Source organism: Python bivittatus, unplaced genomic scaffold, assembly GCF_059951505.1.
Source record: "Python bivittatus isolate LINGU-HERP-01145 unplaced genomic scaffold, Pbiv_v1 ctg000840_np1212, whole genome shotgun sequence".
NCBI classification, from domain to species: domain Eukaryota; kingdom Metazoa; phylum Chordata; class Lepidosauria; order Squamata; family Pythonidae; genus Python; species Python bivittatus.
In genome coordinates this window covers 21,591,233-21,610,527 of record NW_028277113.1, presented here as the reverse complement: position 1 = coordinate 21,610,527, position 19,295 = coordinate 21,591,233, and the positions used below count along the sequence as shown (strand labels likewise).

Genomic DNA, 19,295 nt, shown 5'->3' with positions numbered 1-19,295 from the left:
CAGTATTCATATGTTTTATCCATATATAATGTCTTAAGGTCTCACTGTGGATCTTTCTCTCCCTTAGGGAATATTTCATTATCAGTTAGGTCGAGGCGAACCTATGCTCCATACGCGATTACGACCTCATTGTAAGGAGTTCCTAGAAAAAATTGCCAAGCTGTATGAGCTACATGTTTTCACATTTGGGAGCCGACTTTATGCACATACTATTGCAGGTAAGCAGGAATAAATACTACATAATGGTAAGGCTATTCAAATTACTTTTCAAATCTATTTGCATCAGAGCCTTAATTATAATGTTACTAAAATCTAAAAACATTATGTGTTCATTTCTAACAACCCTGTACAGGTAGTCCTCATTTAATGACCCTAATTGGGACTGGAATTTCCATCGCTCAGCTATGCAGTCTTTAGGCAAAACATCACGTGACCGCAGTGCTTAGCAACAGCAGTTCATGTTTGCAGTCATTAGCCAGGATTTCATGCTACTTCTGCCCTGCAGTGCTTGCCTCTGCTTCAACTCGCCCTACTCACCTATCTTCCCCCCATCTCTGTCCTTTTGGCTGCGTAGCACTCCACCGCCACTGCTTACCCTGCTGCCCCCCACCACACCCAGCTGACCGTCGCCATCTTCTTCCTCCCGCTGCTGACAAAGCATGCCTGGTCAAGGCAGCTGCTGGCCCTTTGTGAGGTCAGCAGCAGGAGGAAGAAGACAGCAAAGGTCAGCTGGGGACAGTGGGGAGCAGTAGGGGTAGGCAGTGTTCATCATGGCCAAAAGGGCAGAGAGGGAGGGAGGGGAACTAGGCAGGTGGGGGGAGTTGAAGCGCACACTGCGGTTGTAAATGCAGGCAAGCTGCCAAGTGCCTGAATTTTGATCAGCTGACCACGAGGACCACAGTTATGGCCATAACTTTGAGGACTGGCCATAACTATCATCGTTCAGCACTGTTGTAACTTCAGTCACTAAACAAGTGATCATTAAGTGAGGACTACCTGTATTGGAGATCATTAACGTTAGAATTATGAACTTCAGTATTTATCCCTTATATAAAACCTTTGATCTAGCTAGCTGAAGAGGAATGAAGAATATAAATATTTCAACAGACAGTAGTACTGCTTTGTTTGAATCAGCTATAGAACTATGTCTGTCTCATGTGATTAAAATTCAGTGTTGGGATTATAATCCTGTTTCGATCCAGCATTTTCTAAATTTGCTTGACTTTTGTGAATTTTCTGAAAGTGTGAAAAAACTATGATATAACTAAGGATATCAATAGTTAAATGACCAGCTGTGTATTCTCCATATCCTTGCCTTTGAATTAATTACAGCTTTAATTGACCTTGTTAAATGATCAGTCACCTATAAACAATAGCTAAATAGAATCCTGAATGAACAGATGAAAGTGAATACATGTTTCATTCTTATATAGAGTAAAACAGCTCATTCTTATGGATTTCTACTCAAAAGTCAGCCTTATTGAGTTCAGTAAGACTGACCATTAGGGAAGGATTGTGAGGAAAATATAGAATGTATCTTTGATAGTTCTGCTAGCTGCTAATATACAACTATTCCCTTTTACAGAATTTTGTTATTTATCTATATATTCAAAGATTGGCAGTATTTATTTCTCAGTTTGAGGCATTCTATAAATTGCTTAAATAAATAAGGGTACAAAAACTTATTGAAATTTTGAAATATTCTAGTTCAGGAATCTAAGGAAGCAGTGTTAGCCTGGTTTTCAAAGACAATGACAAAAATCTATCCAACTGAAAATGCAAAGGTTTTTATTTATCTATCTGTAAATATTGTTGCACTGGAGGATTTGTTGTATAGAATAGGGAAAACCTGGAATGGGCAATTTGTGAGATTTGGCCCCGGCTGACATTTCAAGCCCCGAGAACTATTCTCCAGAATGGGTTGGACTAAAATTTTCAACCTATTTTTTTTTAGTGTGTATGTCTGTATGTTTAGGTTTGGGCAGCGTGTGAGAAAACTGGAAACTTAAAGAGAGTTTACTCCTTGAAAAGCCTGAAAACTAAAAAAGAATCAGGCTGGTTTTTCACAATTGAGGATTTAATGGGATTCACCCATAAGAGCCCCATCCATAACATAAATAAATTGGGCTAAATTCCAGTATTGTCATAGGGTCTTTGACCATGATCCTATATCCTAGACAGGGCAGGACATATTGAACTCTCTAGTCTGAAAAGGGTTCCCTATTCCTACTGTAAACCAATACGGTCATAAGAAAATGAATAGAACAGGTCATTTGTCATTTTCTTAAACCAATACCCTGAACTAATAAGTAGGAAAAAGCAACCATGTTTCTTTCTTCTCAAGTCAGTTTGGTATTGGATATGTTCACCCTTACAAATCCCATTTAGATCAGATAAGGTCTTGTGCCAAGGTTTTCACATGCTATTATTAGTTTCAAGATAATTATTTTATGTTTGTGTATAAACAGTATTGAAAATACTATATTATGTTATGTTTATGTATAAATATTATTGAAAATACTATATTATTGTAAGCTCTGCCAACTGATTTGAAAATTATGTTGCAGAAGAAAAGTAGATGGATTATTTATATACACATGTACCTAGATGTTCTTCTGGTTGGTGCAGTAGTTTAGGATAATATTCTTCCCTATATCTTCATTTCTCTGAAAATTACAGTTTGAGAAATGCTGCTGACTTTCATGATGATAACTGTAAAATAATACATCTGATGGATACATGTTTATTTGCTCATGAAGCTCTTGTCCATTTCTTTATCACTTTTTTATCAAACCTGTTATGTCTGTATGATTCTCTTTGCTCAATTTGAAACTACCTTTTAGAATCATAATATTATAAAGTTGGAAGAGGCCATTTGAAGCCTTGATTCTGCTCAGCGCAGGGATCCAAATTAATGATCACCAACAAATTGTTTCCAAACACCTCCACTGAAGAGGAAGTCTACCATTTATAAATTGGTTCCACTGTCGAATTGTTATTTTTAATATTTTTTCCTAACATTCATTTTGGATCTGTCTTGCTATAATTTAAATACATTATTCCTAGGCACATACTCTAGGATGAGACAGGTTTTGATCTCCTTTCTGACATAGTTTTAGAAGAATGCTATTGTACATCCCTCCAGTTTTCCTTCTCTTAAGGCTAGTTGTACCTAGCTTATCTAGTCTTTTCATAGGATTTAGTTGTAGTCCTTCATCTTCTTTAGTAACAGTCCCCTTCTTAGAATCTGTTCCAGTGAAGCCCAAAACAGGACCCAGTGCTGAATATGATTACTTTCTATAGTTTGGAACCTATACATGTTCATTCATTTGCCTTTTTTCTGTTCTCATCACACTAATCAGTTACTATTCTAAGGTCTTTTTCACAGGTACTGTTACCAAGCCAGGTATCTGCTATCCTGTACTTGTGCGTTTGATTTTTTTTTTTTTTTTACTAAGTAAAGTCGTTTGTACTTCTATTAGTTTCAGCCTGTTTCTCTAACCTCTCAGGATTCTTTTGAATTTTGTTTCTATATTCTAAAAATATCCCATCCAATTCTGTGCTGTCTGTAGATTTGATAAACATTTGTTCCTCTTCTTTATCCAGTGAAGGACCAGAACTGAATCTTGTGACAACTCTCTCAATCTCTGCAGTTTCATGAAGAACCATTGATAAGCACTCCTTGAATCCAATTTTTGAGCCAACTAGATACCTATGTAATTGTCATGCCATTCACCCCACACATAATTGCCAAAGAGAATGTCATGGGACATTTTGTCAAATACTTTACAGGTAGTCCTTGGTTAACAATGGTAATTGGGACTGGAATTTCCATCACTAAGTAACGTAGCCATAAAGCGCAATGTTGCATGACTGCACCACTTAGCCATGGCAGTTCCAGCACTTCCAGTTGCTGTCATTAAGTGAATCCCGTGCCATTGTTAAGGACAACATCACGTGGTCGCCATTTGCAGTCTCCTGCCACCTTCCCCATTGATCTTGCTTGTCAGAAGCCAGCAGTGAAAGTCACAAATGGCAACCACATGACCGTGGGATGCTGTGACATCATAATTGTGAGATGGTCACCAAGTGCCTGGATCACAATCATGTGACTATGGGGATGCTGCAGTGGCCAGAACTTTAAGGTCCAGTCGTAAATACCTCTTGTTCAGTGCCATCATAACTTTGAACGGTCACTGAACAAGTGGTCGTTAAGCAGGGACCCCCTGTACTGAAATGAACATACATTATGTATGTCTGTAGCATTAGGAAGTTAATCAAAATATGAGATAAGGTTAGTCTGACAAGACTTGTCTGGACAAAGCCTTGCAGACATGTAGTAATTAACTACAGTGTTTTTAAGGGGCTTCCAGACTGAGGTACAGTGGTACCTCGGGATACGAACGCCTCTACTAACGAACTTTTCAGGTTATGACCAGCTCCGGCCGCAAAAATTTACCTCGATGTGCGAACTCCGCCTCGGGGTACGGTCATTTTTCCGCCCTGACACGTGGTCCACGGCCATTTTTCCACCCCTGACACATGGTCCGCGGCCATTTTTCCGCCGTGCTGCATGGCACCTGGCCGTTTTCCCGCCGCGCCGCGCCCGGCCGTTTTCGTGCCGCGCCCGGCCGTTTTCCCGCCGCGCCTAGCTGTTTTTGTGCCGCGCCCAGCCGTTGCCGCGCCGCGCCTGGCCATTTTCGCGCCGCGCCCGGCCGTTTTCCCGCCCCTGACGCGTGGTCTGCGGACGCCAGAACAGATTAACGGTAATTACATTGAACCTTATGGGAAAATTTGCTTCGGGGTGCGACCAAATTCGGAGGGTGGAACGGATTAACCGGATTTACATTGAACCCTATGGGGAAATTTCCTTCGGGTTACGACCAGCTTGGGATACGCCCAGAGTCACGGAACGGATTAAGTTCGTATCCCGAGGTACCACTGTACTTAGAAAATCTGCTTATGTTCAACTTTAGAATCTTCCAAGGTATTTATGTGAGACAGACTGGTTTGTAGTTCCATAGACCCTTTGAAGATGGGGCAACATTGTTCTCTGCTGATCTCATATTTCACCAGTACTCCAAGATTTCTCAAAATTAATATATCATTTTTTGACCAGACTACCACCTAGTTGCTTATGATGCATATGGTCCTGGAGATTTAAACTCATTCAAAGTAAACAGGTGTTCCATGACTACATTCTATCAGTTTTGTGCTTCAGTCTTGCCACTTCATCCTGCTATACATAATTTCTTCATGGAATGCATAAGAGATTTTTGTTAGGAAAAAAAATTGAACCAAAAAAAGAGTTGAGTAACTCAGTTTCAGTCTTTGTTATCTGTTAGCATTTTCCCATCTTCATTAAGCAGTTAGTATACTGATATTTTTCCTTTTATTTGGAAGCTCTTCTTGTTATTAGTATTCTTTACTAACCTCAACTCATTCTGAGCTTTTGCTTTTCTAATACATGGTTCCAAATTCTGTATGTGTTTACTTCTTATCTCCCTACTGTACATCTGTAGCCTGGTCCTCTTTCTGTTTCCTATATGTATGTGTCTTTTTTATTCTTTCCATCCCAACAGAATTTTCAACAGCAATTATGTAAAAGGGTTCAAGACTCTGCCCATCAGCTGTGTAACTCTCCAGAAATTGGAAAGAATGGGACCAAATTTCATATAGCGGGAAGGCCAGCAAAAGAAAATGGAATTTGAAATTTGGCTTGGAGTGGTGGAGAAAAACGTTCCAGAAAGAATTCTTGCAATGCAGTTGCAATTGAACAGGGCTCAGAATGCTGCCACTGCTTCACCCTAAGCCCATCACTTCTGTTCACGTGCCCCAGAGCACAACATATGCAGCCTGTTTCCCATTATGCATGCACACACACACATACAGAGATAAATAGAGTAAAAACATACAGAGAAGCACAATACTTATAAACCTGTTGAATTAGACTCTCATATACATTCATAGGTGCATTCCGTATTTAGACACGCATGTAAAGGGGTTTAGGACTTTGACCATCTGCCTGTCCATCACCAAGTTAGCTCAAAAATCAGAACAGAACTGAATCAAAGTTGGTGTGGGGAGGGAAGTCAGCAAAATAAAGATTGAATTTAAAAATGGAATGGATTCAGCCAAGGCTGTGAAGAAAAAAAATGCAGAAAAAAATTCCCAGTGTACCTCTACGGAAGAGGCAATTGGGCAGAAGCTTGGAATGTGTTATTTATTTATCTATACTTCATGAGAATTCATGGCAATCTATAGTTAATATTAAGACAAAACAGTAATTAGGACTTCAGTAACATATACACAAACTAACAATGAATAAAATCAAACATCAGTAGTTTAAAAATTATTATTAAGAGATAACTTGCAACTAGATCTCAACCACCAAATCCCATTCTAAGTAACTCTGTTTTCAAGACCTTCTTGAAACTCAGATGAAGATACCATCTGGATTCCTGGAGGGAGGCTGTTCCAAGGAGTGGACATATGTAGCTTTATAAGTCAAAACTATTATTTTGAATTGTACCTAGAAGCCTATTAGCAGGCAATACAGTACTGAAAACACATATATAATGTGAATGTAACAGCTCTCACTTGCTAACACACAGGCTGCTGAATTTTGTACCAGTTGAAACTTCCAAGTGTCCTCAAAAGCAACCTCATATAGAGTATATTACTATGATTTAGCTGGGAGGTGACAACAAAGGTCACTACCCAGGGCCTCCTTTTCCAGGATGACAGGTAGTGCACCAGCTGGAGCTGGGCAAAGATCTCTCTAGCCATGGTCTCCATGTGCCTATCAAGTAGTAGCCATGAATGTAAGAGATCTCCTAAGATATGGACTAGCTGCTTCTGGAACAGTGCTATCCTGTTCATCACTACTGGAGTAGTTGAGAAAGTCAGATGGTTTCTGGATAGTCTTACTGAGACTCAGTTTCAGTGTGTTTCTGCCTGTCTAGATCCTTAACATCCTCCACTTGCTGGGTCAGAGTTTTCTATGCATCACCATCCCAGACAAGCAGGGAGATATATATCTGGTGTCACCACATTTTGATGGTACAGCATCCCAAGTGGCTTCCCAGTGGCTTCATAGTAAATGTTGAACATCAGGGAAAGAGAAGAATCCTGTGGCACCTCACATCGGAGTGGCTAAAGGCATTGACTACCTCCCTGATTCAGGCACTCATCTACCCATCCAACTCCCAAAGCCAGGTAGAGCAGGAATCCAGTTCACATGTAGTGGAACTCATTGTACCTGTCCTGTCCTAGGCCTGACACACACACAAAGGAGTATAGTTCAAAGGCTTTACTTGGTTTGAGTGATTATAGCAGCAACAGGCAGGATGTGTATATAGACACACAGTTTCAAACAGTCCCAAATCCCTTGGAAACTTACAGGCAAGATCCCAGTAAGCAAAGTTGCAAGCAGCAGGCAGAATTATTGCCAGGTCATAGACTCATAAGTCATCAGCTAGTCCAGGTCCAAAAACACAGTGTTTCCATGGGCAAGAGTTCCAGTTGCAACAGACAGAGGTTCCAGTAAATTGAGTGACTATTTCCAACAAAGGGGGCCAGATTAGTGACTGCTCCTAAATAAAACCCATACCAGTGAAGCCAGTCAAGGCTGGGAACACCCTCAGTGTGCAAGGAGACATGCTAAGTGCCATTGCTCTGCATTCCATTGCAGACAGCATGCTCTGCGACTGGGTAGTCTTTCTAGCTCTAATTCCTCATTCTCCGAATGGAGGCAGCTGTGTCTGATGATTGCCAGGTGGATCAACCTCAGGTGATTTGAGTGCTCAGAGTTTCCTCAGGCTAAGATCCAACTGGTTATCCAGGAACAAGCTCCTCTGTCTCAGAATCTTCTAAGTCAGCGCTGGCCATGACAACGCCCACTTCCTAGAGATCCACAGGATGGAATGAATCCCAGGTAACATTGCAAACCTCTACCTCTGTCATTTCCCTAGATCCTGCCCAGTCAGAATTGAGTGGTTTTATCAGCAAAATATTGCCCATGTATCTTACAGTAGTCTGTGGGTGGATCTTGCTGCATTTCCATCCTCAGAAGGGAATGAGTCATTCCAATGCTGCTGGGGCACAGTCTGTTAATGTAGTCATGCAGAAATAAGTATTTGCTACCTTGATCACCTTGAACAGTGTATGTTCAAACATGAGGGACCGATTATATTCCATCAAGTTTACTTCTGGTCTGTATCCACCAATGATCTAGGTTTCTGTTCATCTTTTTTATCTTAAGAATGCCTTAGTAAACCAACCCCTCCCCTGGATTGATGATAAGGAGAGGCTGCTCAGGAGCCATTTTGTCAAGCGCCCTGGCCGCTTCTGTATTCCAAATGTGAACTAGATATTCAACAGAACTGTCTTGTTTGGAAACTTCCCAAATACTTACCACAATCCATCCAGATCTATGAGGTGTTTGGAGCAGACAACTTAATGGGTCCAACCATCCTATAGGCATTTGGGGTAGTGATCAGCCTCAGATGAACTAGGGAGTGACCTTACCACAGCAGAGCTCTCATCATCATGTCTTCCATCTTCAAATCACTCCAAGAATAAGGCTAGAGTTAATAGATGGCTGCTTCATGCATCAGGTGAGAGAGAACCTGTGACAAACCTATAATTGCTGTGTAGGCCATGAGTTCCTAAGCTATCAGAACTCATTCTAAGGCACAGAAATTGAAGTCTCCCATTACTACAAGCTGGAGAGATTCCAAATCAGCTCAAAAATGAAGTCCAGGATACCAGGAAGGGATTATACCATGTGGCAAGGCACGTGGTATACATGCCAAATCCCTAGCTCGTCTCTACTGCATAATGTCATATAGAGATGCCCAGAGTCAATCAGTTTATCATCAGAACCCCTGATTGCCACTAGATTTTGATTTGATTTATTTGATTTATATCTGGTCATTATTTTATACAACTCAAGGTGGCACAGCAACCCTGTGAGGTAGGTAGAGCTAAGAGAAAATTTTCTTTGAGGGTCAGTTGATGAGATTAGTATGGGACCGAAAATTCAGGAGTGTAGATTTCTGAGAAGGTTACACTGCTGTCCTCGCCCAGCCAGGTTTTAGTAATTTATTCGAGGCTTGTTCATCCACAGCTAAGTTGTGGACAAATGTGGTTTTATTTCACCTAGACTGGAGCTTCCCAGCTAAAGCATCCAATTGTCTAGTCACCCAGCCCAGAGTGAAGCCACTAGGCCAGAGGAGGCAATCAGCAGTAAAATGTGGGTCACTCTTTCCTTTGAAAGGCCTATCTGGTGCTTCCTGTCATATTTTCCCCTATCCATCATTATCACGAACTGACCACCATCCCTCATTTTTCCTCTGAATATCTTTCCCCTCAAGAATATGAGGACTATTTCCAGGATTGTTGCTAGGTCCCCCGCAGCCTGCCAATTCAATAACCCAGCCATCCTCCTAGAAATATCCAGACAAGCAGCTCATTAGGCAACATGTCACTCAGAATGGCATCCCCCACTAAACCAACCATTCTCATCCCTTTCTCATTCCAACTTCCAATTCTGTCTTTTTCAGTTAAAGCTTTCACAGATACCTTATTCTCATCAAGATTGACAGAAATCAGCTCTCCCCCACCCTTTTCTCTTATCTCAGGCTGCCCAGGCTCTCATAGAACTTCCTTAGTATATGTTTCTTAAGGCTATTGATGGTAGTTGGATAAGTGTTTCAGGCCTTCAGATCTGTCTGAGCATCCAGGAAGAATCAATGGCTACTGCTGGCATCTCTCGGCCCCACCACTCTCATCTACCACCTAAGGCCGAGGCCCAGCAGTTTGGCCTTTTCCAGCCGACCTCTCAGTTTCCATATTGCTCTCACAGTCATCAGATACAATACATAATATCTGGCAATACATAACAACTGGCTAATAAAATCTAGTTCTGTATGGTGCACAATTACTCCCCAAAGGTCCCCTACCCTACTTGGTACCTTGGTATAGCTACTGAAGATACTTATAGTACAGTGTAATGCATTCTTTGAGCACCAGCAGATCATCCCTAGGTCTGATAGGCCTTCTGTGCAGGTCACTTAATCAGGATGGATACTGTCTGTCAAGGAACAGTGATGATTAAAAACTCTTCCGACATCATCAGCCCTTACTACATCTTTGAAATCTATGGAGTTGCATGTTGTTTGGTCAATACTACCAAAAAAAAAGTCCCTGTCTCTCCATCCTCTTGGCAGCATGTCCCATGGGGCACTTATGCAGCTTGCTCTGAGCTGCCCCATAAACACAAATGCAACATAATGGGATGGCAGAAATGCATATACATGCAACATGTTACTTTAGTAGGCAGAAGAAAATACAGATGCCCTCTACATTTAATGTTGCTAAAGGAGTTGGAAAACAATTCTAGGAGCCATGTTCTGCAAGCTTTCTCTTCCTTACTTGTTTTCAGAACATTCTGGGGTTTTTGTTTTGTTTTGTCGCTGCACTGGCTTTTTCTGCTGTCTTCCCTTCCATTCCCCCCCCCCATTGGAATTATAAAACATTTTATGATTATGTGGTGCTACATTTGTTTGTTTTAATTTTGACTTCTATGGCCACCTACTCTGGGTGGCTTATAGGAAATTTAAAGTAAAGAACAGTCATCCTGGGGAGAAAGAGATACAATTGATTATTACAGTCTCAAATGGCAAATTCACACATCATCCCAGCCCAGTGCCTATGGGAAAAGCCAGGCCTTTAAGGCTCTTTTAAAGAATAGGCAGGGTCAGGGCTATATGGACCTCAGAAAGAATGCTGTTCCAAAGGTCAGGGACAGCAACAGAGAATGCATACCTCCTTGGTTCCACAAAATTACATTTTTTAATAGGACCCAAAGCATGCCAGTCCCGTTATATTTTATGGGATGGGCAAAAACAGTTGGAGAAAGGCAGTTGTGCAAATACTCCAGATCCTACGCCATGTTGGGCTTTGTAGTTTACTACCACCTTGAATTATATCCAGAGCCAGCTAGGGTTGACAAATATTCTTACGTATAGAAGTGTAGTAATTCCATTAGGTCAGTGGTTCCCAACCTTTTCTATGCCCCCCACCCCTAGGAAATGTTTGATTAATGTTCACACCCCCTCCAAAAGTAATATTACACTTGAAGATGAAGAAGTTAATTTCTAATGTGAGTGAACAAATTGAACTTTAGAAAATAAGCTTTTAACTCAGTGCATAAAATTGTCGTACCCCTAAAATTCCATCTCGCACCCTCTGAGAGTGCAGGCACTCCAGGTTGAGAACCCCTGCATTAAATAATCTGTATGGAAGATGAAGTCAACTGAACATTGTTTCTTGGCACAGAAGATAGTCAATTACTTTCTAAGATAGGGAAATGTCAAAATTAGCATGTGTTGGAGAGAAACTAATGAAATTATTCTGACTGATACTAGTAGATGATGATAACGAGATATTTGATCCTTTGAAAGTGCATGAAGAATTGTGAACAGTAAAACCTTCAGGTGTATTACATGTGAACTATCTGACCTATATGTCACCACCATTGCCCAGGAAGTATAGCAAATACCATAATCAGGGATTAATATAACCATTGTTCTGTATGGCTGCTAATAATAATAATAATAATAATAATAATAATTATTATTATTATTATTATTATTATTATTATTATTATTCAAAAGAATTGATAGAGAGACTGGCATGTAAAGCCTGTAGATAGGACCTGCATTACTCATTATATATTATATTATGTTATGTTATGTTATGTTATATATATTATAATTGCATGTAACTGAAATATTTGTCTATAAATTAGTATACTCAGTATTTATTGCAGTTTCTTGGAACCCCAAATATGCACACAAAATATCTAGAGATGTTTCTCAACCAGAAATGTTGAGAGGGAGGTGACTGTCTTAAAAAGATGTAAGAAATATGGTGGCCTGGAAGAGTGTGCGTCGGGAATTTTCCCCAAAAATATTTGAGGAAACTTTATGAGTTTCTCTTATCTAGTTCTACTTCAGCTTGGAGGGAAACATTGAGTGGAGTGCTACAGGGCTGTATCCTGGGAGTTGTGCTGTTCATCATTTTTATCAATAACTTGAGTGAGAGAATTGAAGGGAAGTATCATGTTTCAGATGACACACAGCTGAGAGAGTTGGCTCATACCTTAGAGAAGAGAGAGAAGATTCAGAAATTGACAGGCTTGAGTAATGGGTTGGAATTTATAGGATGGAATTTAACAGGGAGAATTGTAAGAATCTGAATCTGGCTAGGAAAAAAGGAAAACATCTATGTAGGATGGGGAGACTGGCTTGACATTTGTACATGTGCAAAAAATCTGGGTGACCTTGTAGACCACAGATATCATGGCCCAGAGTCCATTGGAGCTGGGCAGCTAATAAATTTAAGGAATAAAATAATAATCCATATGATGCAGTCACTAAAAAGGCAAATGCTATCTTGGTATGTTTTAACAGGAGCATAGAATCCAGATCAAAGCAAGTAATGGTTCCACTCTGCTCTGCCTTGTCCAGACCCCTCTTGTTGGAATATTATATTCAAAAAGAACAGTGACAAATTGGAGCAAGTTCAAAGAAGACAGTGCAGGGTCTGGAAACCAAGCCCTATGAGAAACAGTTAAAGGATGTTGGTATCTTTGGCCTATAGAAGAGATGATTGAAAGAACGTAATAGCCTTTAAAGGGTTGTCACATAGAAGAGAGAGTAAGCTTATTCTGTATTGTCCCAGTGAGCAGGACCAAAACTAATGGTTTAAAACTACAGGAATTATATTCAGGATAGACATCTGGAAGAACCTCCTCATGTACAACTGTCAGCTTATACACCTCACATGAAGTGATGAGTTCTTCTCTAGAGGTCTTCAAACAGGCTTTATGGTCATCTGTTAGATGCACTGGTGGATCCTGCACTGAGTAAGGAATTGGAGTTTACTCTTATGGTTCTTTCTGACTCTGATTTTGTGTTAATTTTTGAAAATAATTTTTTTTCATAGATATAAATGTAATCACAAGCAGCATTGCTACAGCAGATCATACATAGTTTAAACCCTAGATGGCAGTATGTTGCAGTTAAATGTATAATGTCTTTATATTTTTTTTAAATGTTGCTCTCTTGTTTAACAGATACTGTTTTAATTTTTAAAACTACTTTTGTTTTACAGTAAAACCAAATGGGATTTTTTCAGCTTTGACAAAAAAAATGCAATCTGTGTCTGAAGTAATGTTTCTTAAATTCTAAATGCAGACCCACATGCATAGAATTCCCATTAAATTTATCAGAAAAGAAACATTTCTGCTTTCAGTTTCATATCTTACAAACAAAATTGGTAGCTGTAGGGGAATTATTGAACATGTGAGCACATGTATGGTACATGCACAGTATTTTTAAACTAAACATAAGGACTGCATTAGTTACTAGGAAGCCCTTCTGAAACATTATACAGAATGAGCTTTAATAAAGGAACATCTAGAGAATGCATCTGAGGATAAAGTAAATGACAGGAAATTGATGATTAAAGACAGATAACTGAAGTGTGTTCATAGTAGAATGCTATAACAATTTAGAGAACAGAGAATGATACATTAAGGAAATGTCTTTGTTAAAAATATATCTATAAAAGGATGATGAACTTGTAGCCCTCTATATATTACTAAATTACTCTGCAGGATCTTCACTATTGACTTTGCTGATTGGCTAGAATTGTTGAAAGATGTAATTCACCTTAATTTAGAAGATGACAATTTTCCCTACTTTACGATATGATGGCACATACCACTTGCATTGCATAATATCAAGAATAATTCTAATAAAGTATTCTGCAAGCACCACATATCTCAACAATCTGATGTTTCTTTTTTGGTATATAAATTTTAGTTTTTGTCTTTCAGTTATACATAGAAATATATGCTGTAATATATTTTTTTAATCTGAGAAGAAGACAGTAGCAAAACATTTTGGTAATGCTGACAAGAAAACTCTGGTTTCAGTCACCAGGATTTGAATTTTACCTTTTTTATTAATTAAAAAAATATAAATCTCTAAAATGTAGAAAAATTGGGGGAGGGGTTAAGTTGCTTTTTGTTTGTTTACCTAATATCTGTTTTAATATTCCAATTTAATATTAGTAGAATGTGTTTTATTTACACCTCAAAGAACTAACACAACAACTTTATTTAAAACTTATTTCTGCACTCCATTGTGTGGGGTAATATCTACTCTGTCTCAACTATTCATAGGTAAAGTGCTAAAGCATATGGTAGCATCTCATCTGCAGTGATTTTTTCATATTTTAGATCATCTGGATGCATTTCAGTCTCATTTTAGATACGGTTACAGAATGAAGAGAATGTTGGTTTTCTTGATGGATGATCAGAACAGGGGACTTGATATTCTTCTGGTTTTATTGCTGGCTTGAGCTTGGAAAGAGACATTTTTACAGGGGCTTTGATGTTTTTTCTGGAGGCTATTTCAAGTGGTTGCTCTTTTATTTATTCATTTATACATTCAGTATATATTTTCAATGTAGTGGATGTTGGTCTGAACTCTTCAGAGTTTCATTTCTCTATGCATAGTATTTACATACTGTATACATAAAGCTATGGAAGAAGTTGTCCAGAGTTTGGGAGTTGAGTGGCACCATTATGCTAATAATATATAACTTTTGCTCTCTTTTCTATCAAAATCCAAGAAAGTTCTAAATTAGAATCTGTAATAGTAGATTGGATGAAGATGAACAAGTTAGGTCTTGATCCAAATTACATAAGACTTTTTGATCAGTCAAAATGTATATTAGTAGTAGAAATTCAGCCTGTGCTGAGCGGGATTATATTGCCTCTAAAGCAACTTTTCACAACCTAGATGCCCTTCAGTTCTCAGCTGATTTTGAGAAAATGTTGAGAATTGTAAATTACAAATATAGATAATACGCAGGTTGGGAAAGGCTATTGTAAAGCACCAGATGTATAGTTTGGATGTTCTTGCGAATTTACCCATGAACATGAAGATCTAGGGTTCAGAGACAGGCGGAAATGTCTTTATGCCACTGAGTCTAGTGCACCAACTATGTTCATTCCAGAATGCTGTACTTCAGACTATTGACAAGGGCCAATTAAAGGATATATGATTTCCTTGTTAAATAGAGACTACTCTGGTTTGAGTTAAAGTGCTAATTATATTCTATAAATGGCAGCTTGAGACCAAATATATGAAAAAATAAATGTTTATTTTATTTTATTTATGTATCAAATTTGTCACTACCTATCTTGTTAAAAAAACTCTGGGCAGTTTACAAAGCAGTTAAAATTAATTAAAAATACAATATATAATATAATATAATCCAAAAATAGTGTTAGATTGGTAGTAGCTCAAGGAGCGTCATCAAGGCACCAGCCACCCCCAGGATTGGGTAAGATTCTTGTCACCCCACGCAAGCTGGCACAGCCAGGTCTTTAATCCTTTCCGGAAAGTCAGGAGGGTAGGGGCCTGCCGCACTTCTGGGGGGAGAATATTCCAAAGGGCGGGGGCAACGGCAAAGAAGGCTCTCCTCCTGGGCCCCGCCAGCTGACATTCTCTCGCTGATGGGGTCTGCAACATGCCCTCTCTGCCTGACTGGGTGGGATGGGTTGATGTAATGGGGGTGAGACAGTCCCTCAGGTAACCTGGACCCATGCCATGTAGGGCTTTAAAGATAATAACCAACACCTTGAATTGGACCTGGAAGCAAACTGGGACCTAATGCAGCTCCCACAGTAAAGGTGTTATGTGTGTCATTCTTGAGGCACCTAAGATCGTCCGTGTGACCGCATTTTGAACCAGCTGTAGCTTCCAGATACTCTTCAAGGGTAGCCCCATATAGAGTGCATTGCAGTAGTCTAACCGAGAGATGACCAGGGCATGAGTGACTGACCAGAGAGCCTCTTGACCTAGGAAAGGGTATAACCGGCATACCACACGAATATACACCACACCATATATTATCCTTTATGAGCTTGTCAGGCTTTAGGTTATTTGGGAGTGTCCTTTCTTTCAATCCTGCTGCTACTTAGAGGCACGTTTATAAGAATGCAAGAGAAGCCATTTCTGTGGCTGTTCCTAGTATTTATAATTCTCTGTAAAGGAAGGTATGGCTAAACTGTCTGTTCTTTTGAGCACGTGGTTTCATATCTAATTATATAAGAATACATCATTTGATTATCTTACCTTGTTCCCTTGCTGTAAACATAAGTAAGCATATATTAATCTATACAGACTAGGAAATGATAATTCAATTTCAACAAAGATTGCCACTGGGAGACAGATTTCCATTTATGTTACTATTGCGGTAAGTCCTGCCTTTGTCTACAGGAAATAATAATCAGTTGTGAGAAAGCCTGTATGTACAAAGAGATGAGGAAATGTTGGCTAAATGTAGCCTATTAATTAATCTAGTCAGAATTTGTTTCTCATGTAGAGTATGAATATAGAAACATAATTGACCATATACCAGTTTTATTTATTGAAATACATTTTATTTTAATATATTTATGTCCTTTTGTTTTCCAAGTTAAGTGGCTTGTTTCACTTCAATAGGCCTATGCATTTTTCTAAAGTTTATTTGGTGATTATTCTCTTTAGCTAATTTTTTCAATTCATTATGCCTAGGTACTGCAGGGGTCTCACAACAGGGATGATTCTACATGAATTTGCTGAAATTCTTAAGCAAACGCGGGTGAGTTAAGGTTGAATTTCTATCCTTAACTCTCACATTTTCTTGCTTTTGTGGGTTTTAAGTTATTACTGTAAGATGCAGTAGTTTTGGCCTACATGTATCAGCTTTAATAAATGACCAGTGATACCGGGAGGTGTTTTGCTAAATAACTGTTTTTTAACTTATAGAAAATGCTATGTAGTTGCCAATAAAAACCTAGATCCCTCTAAGTGCATTGCATTACTTCCTGAATCACCAGTCATGTTTGAACATGGAATTTAGACAATATGGTCAAAACTTGAAAGTAAATTTTTGAAAAAAGATCTGCTTTAAAAAGCAAGTTTGTTTTGATTATCTCTAGAATATAAGCATTATATAACCAGCCAAGCTGGATATTGCCTACCTGATATATAACTTATCAGGTGCTAAATATTTTACATTATTAGGCAAATGCAAGACCAAGAGATGTGTCAGATGATTTCTGATTTTTCTGAGATCAGAAAATCTGATAAAGCTTTGATAAAACTGATTTTTGTATATCACAAATTAGCACACATGAATTTTTTCAAAATAGTTGACGAAATAATTATGATTAAAAACAGTACTATTTCAGGGACAGCTATGCAGTATTTATACACAAGTGTTAGAAGTATAACTTAAACCTGCAATTGCAAGAAATTCTATTGAAACTTTTCCCTTACCTTGCCCATTTTGCTTAAGCATTACAGCACATTTTTAGTGCTTTGCCTAAAAGCACCAAAACATTTATCAGCACTTAGACATGGTGTGGATAAATGAGAGACATCGTTCAATCCTGAGACTTGCAATGAAAATACATGAGTGATCAAGATGGAGTATACTGTTAATATTAACAAAATGATATAATGTTGAAAACCAGATATTCTGGTTTAAATTTCAAGTAAGAATCTGGGTAATTACTAACACTGTAAAATAATAGACTAGCTTCAAAATATTTTGTTTAATATTACTCATTCCAGCATGTGCTAATGTATTACAAATCTGTTTATATTATTTTCTTGAATTATGGACAATGATTTAATTTGCAGTATTATTAATAGGTAAATATATTTTGGGATCTGAATAATACATTTTATTTATATAGGAAAAGCCAGATGAAAATGTCTGTGTAATCTGTGGTAATCTAGAAGACAACACAAAGTGTGCAAATCCTTGCAGAAAATGTATTCATACTAAAAATGTATTAATACTGGAAAAATTAATTTCAGGCTTTTTTTCCCTTTAAAAGCGTTCTTGGACTCTGAAAAGAAGCTTTTTTCCCATCGAATATTGTCAAGGGATGAATGTATTGATCCATATTCTAAAACTGGGAACCTTAGGTATGTATTGTGAGTAGAATGTTTTTCATGGAATAAATATACAAAGTTTATTGCTGGAAATGGCAGATAAAAAACAAAGTTAAATATTACAGGTATTTCCTGTGTTCTCAACTTACATTTCAGCTATATGCACGAATATTTACATCAACCTTGAGTGAAAAGAAACCAAGATTTTGTATTGACTAAATTGAAAGAGGTTTGTGTGTGTGTGTGTGTGTGTGTGTGTATGTATCTAGGTTAGAAAATCAGTTGCCATAAACTTTATTTTGCGTAAGTATTTCTTAAGTGATACTTAGGTAACAAAAATGAGTACTAATTTATAGAAATTTTTTTTTAAATCTGCTAAATCATTTTGCATTTAAATAATGTATGATGCTAAATAAGCATCATGAGAATAATTCTGTTTTTGTTTGCTGGGTTTTGGTTTTTCAACTCACTTAATAAAGTTTAGTATAACAAAAATCATAATTGATGTATGTGCTGCTTTACTGATATCTATGCATCTTATTTAGACTGCTTTTCCTGGACTGTCTTACATTAACTTTGTGTTATTGCTATATTTTTTTACCTTTGTCTTTTTCTCTTGCTGCCCCTTCTTCAGTAATATGCTATCTCCAGATATCTATATCTTTCTCTCCTATAAAATATTCAACATACATCAGCAAAATGGAATCTGTTTCAGATAATTATCGGAGATGGAATTCATACTGTACTGGTTGCCAGTACAGAGGACCATACTAGGCAGGATGGTGGTAGAACTGAATGTCAGATGACCCAGATGAACTTAAAATGAATTTTTGCTTCTATGTCTCTGTCAGTTTGTCATATCCTAATAGCAACTCTTTTAGAGTTATCTAAAAATAGATAATTAAAATAAATTGGTTCTCTGTTTCCCGGTTATAGGAACTTATTTCCTTGTGGAGATTCCATGGTTTGCATTATTGATGACAGAGAAGATGTCTGGAAATTTGCACCTAATTTGATAACTGTGAAGAAATACGTATATTTTCAGGGTATAGGTGATATTAATGCACCACCTGGGTCAAGGGAAGCTCAAATGAGAAAGAAAGGTAACTGTCTAACATACACACTGGTGTGAAAGCGTGTTCTCATTTTCAAGTTTTGTATCATACGGTGGTTGCCTTCATCTTTGTTTAAACAAGCTGTTAATTAACCTAAGACAATTTTTGAAGACCAACAGAGTCAAGTTTTTCTATTATCTGTTTAGCA

General features: G+C 38.2%; 1 protein-coding gene across 1 annotated transcript in view; it reads left to right on the top strand.

The window, feature by feature from the left end:
* CTDP1 (CTD phosphatase 1) overlaps nucleotides 1-19,295 on the top strand; it is a 58,474-nt gene that overhangs the window by 8,682 nt on the left and 30,497 nt on the right. Inside the window, exons 5-7 of the mRNA XM_007426446.4 lie at nucleotides 68-218; nucleotides 17,975-18,065; nucleotides 18,969-19,135. Coding sequence (XP_007426508.1) covers nucleotides 68-218; nucleotides 17,975-18,065; nucleotides 18,969-19,135 — 409 coding nt within the window. The remainder of the gene's footprint in view (nucleotides 1-67; nucleotides 219-17,974; nucleotides 18,066-18,968; nucleotides 19,136-19,295) is intronic.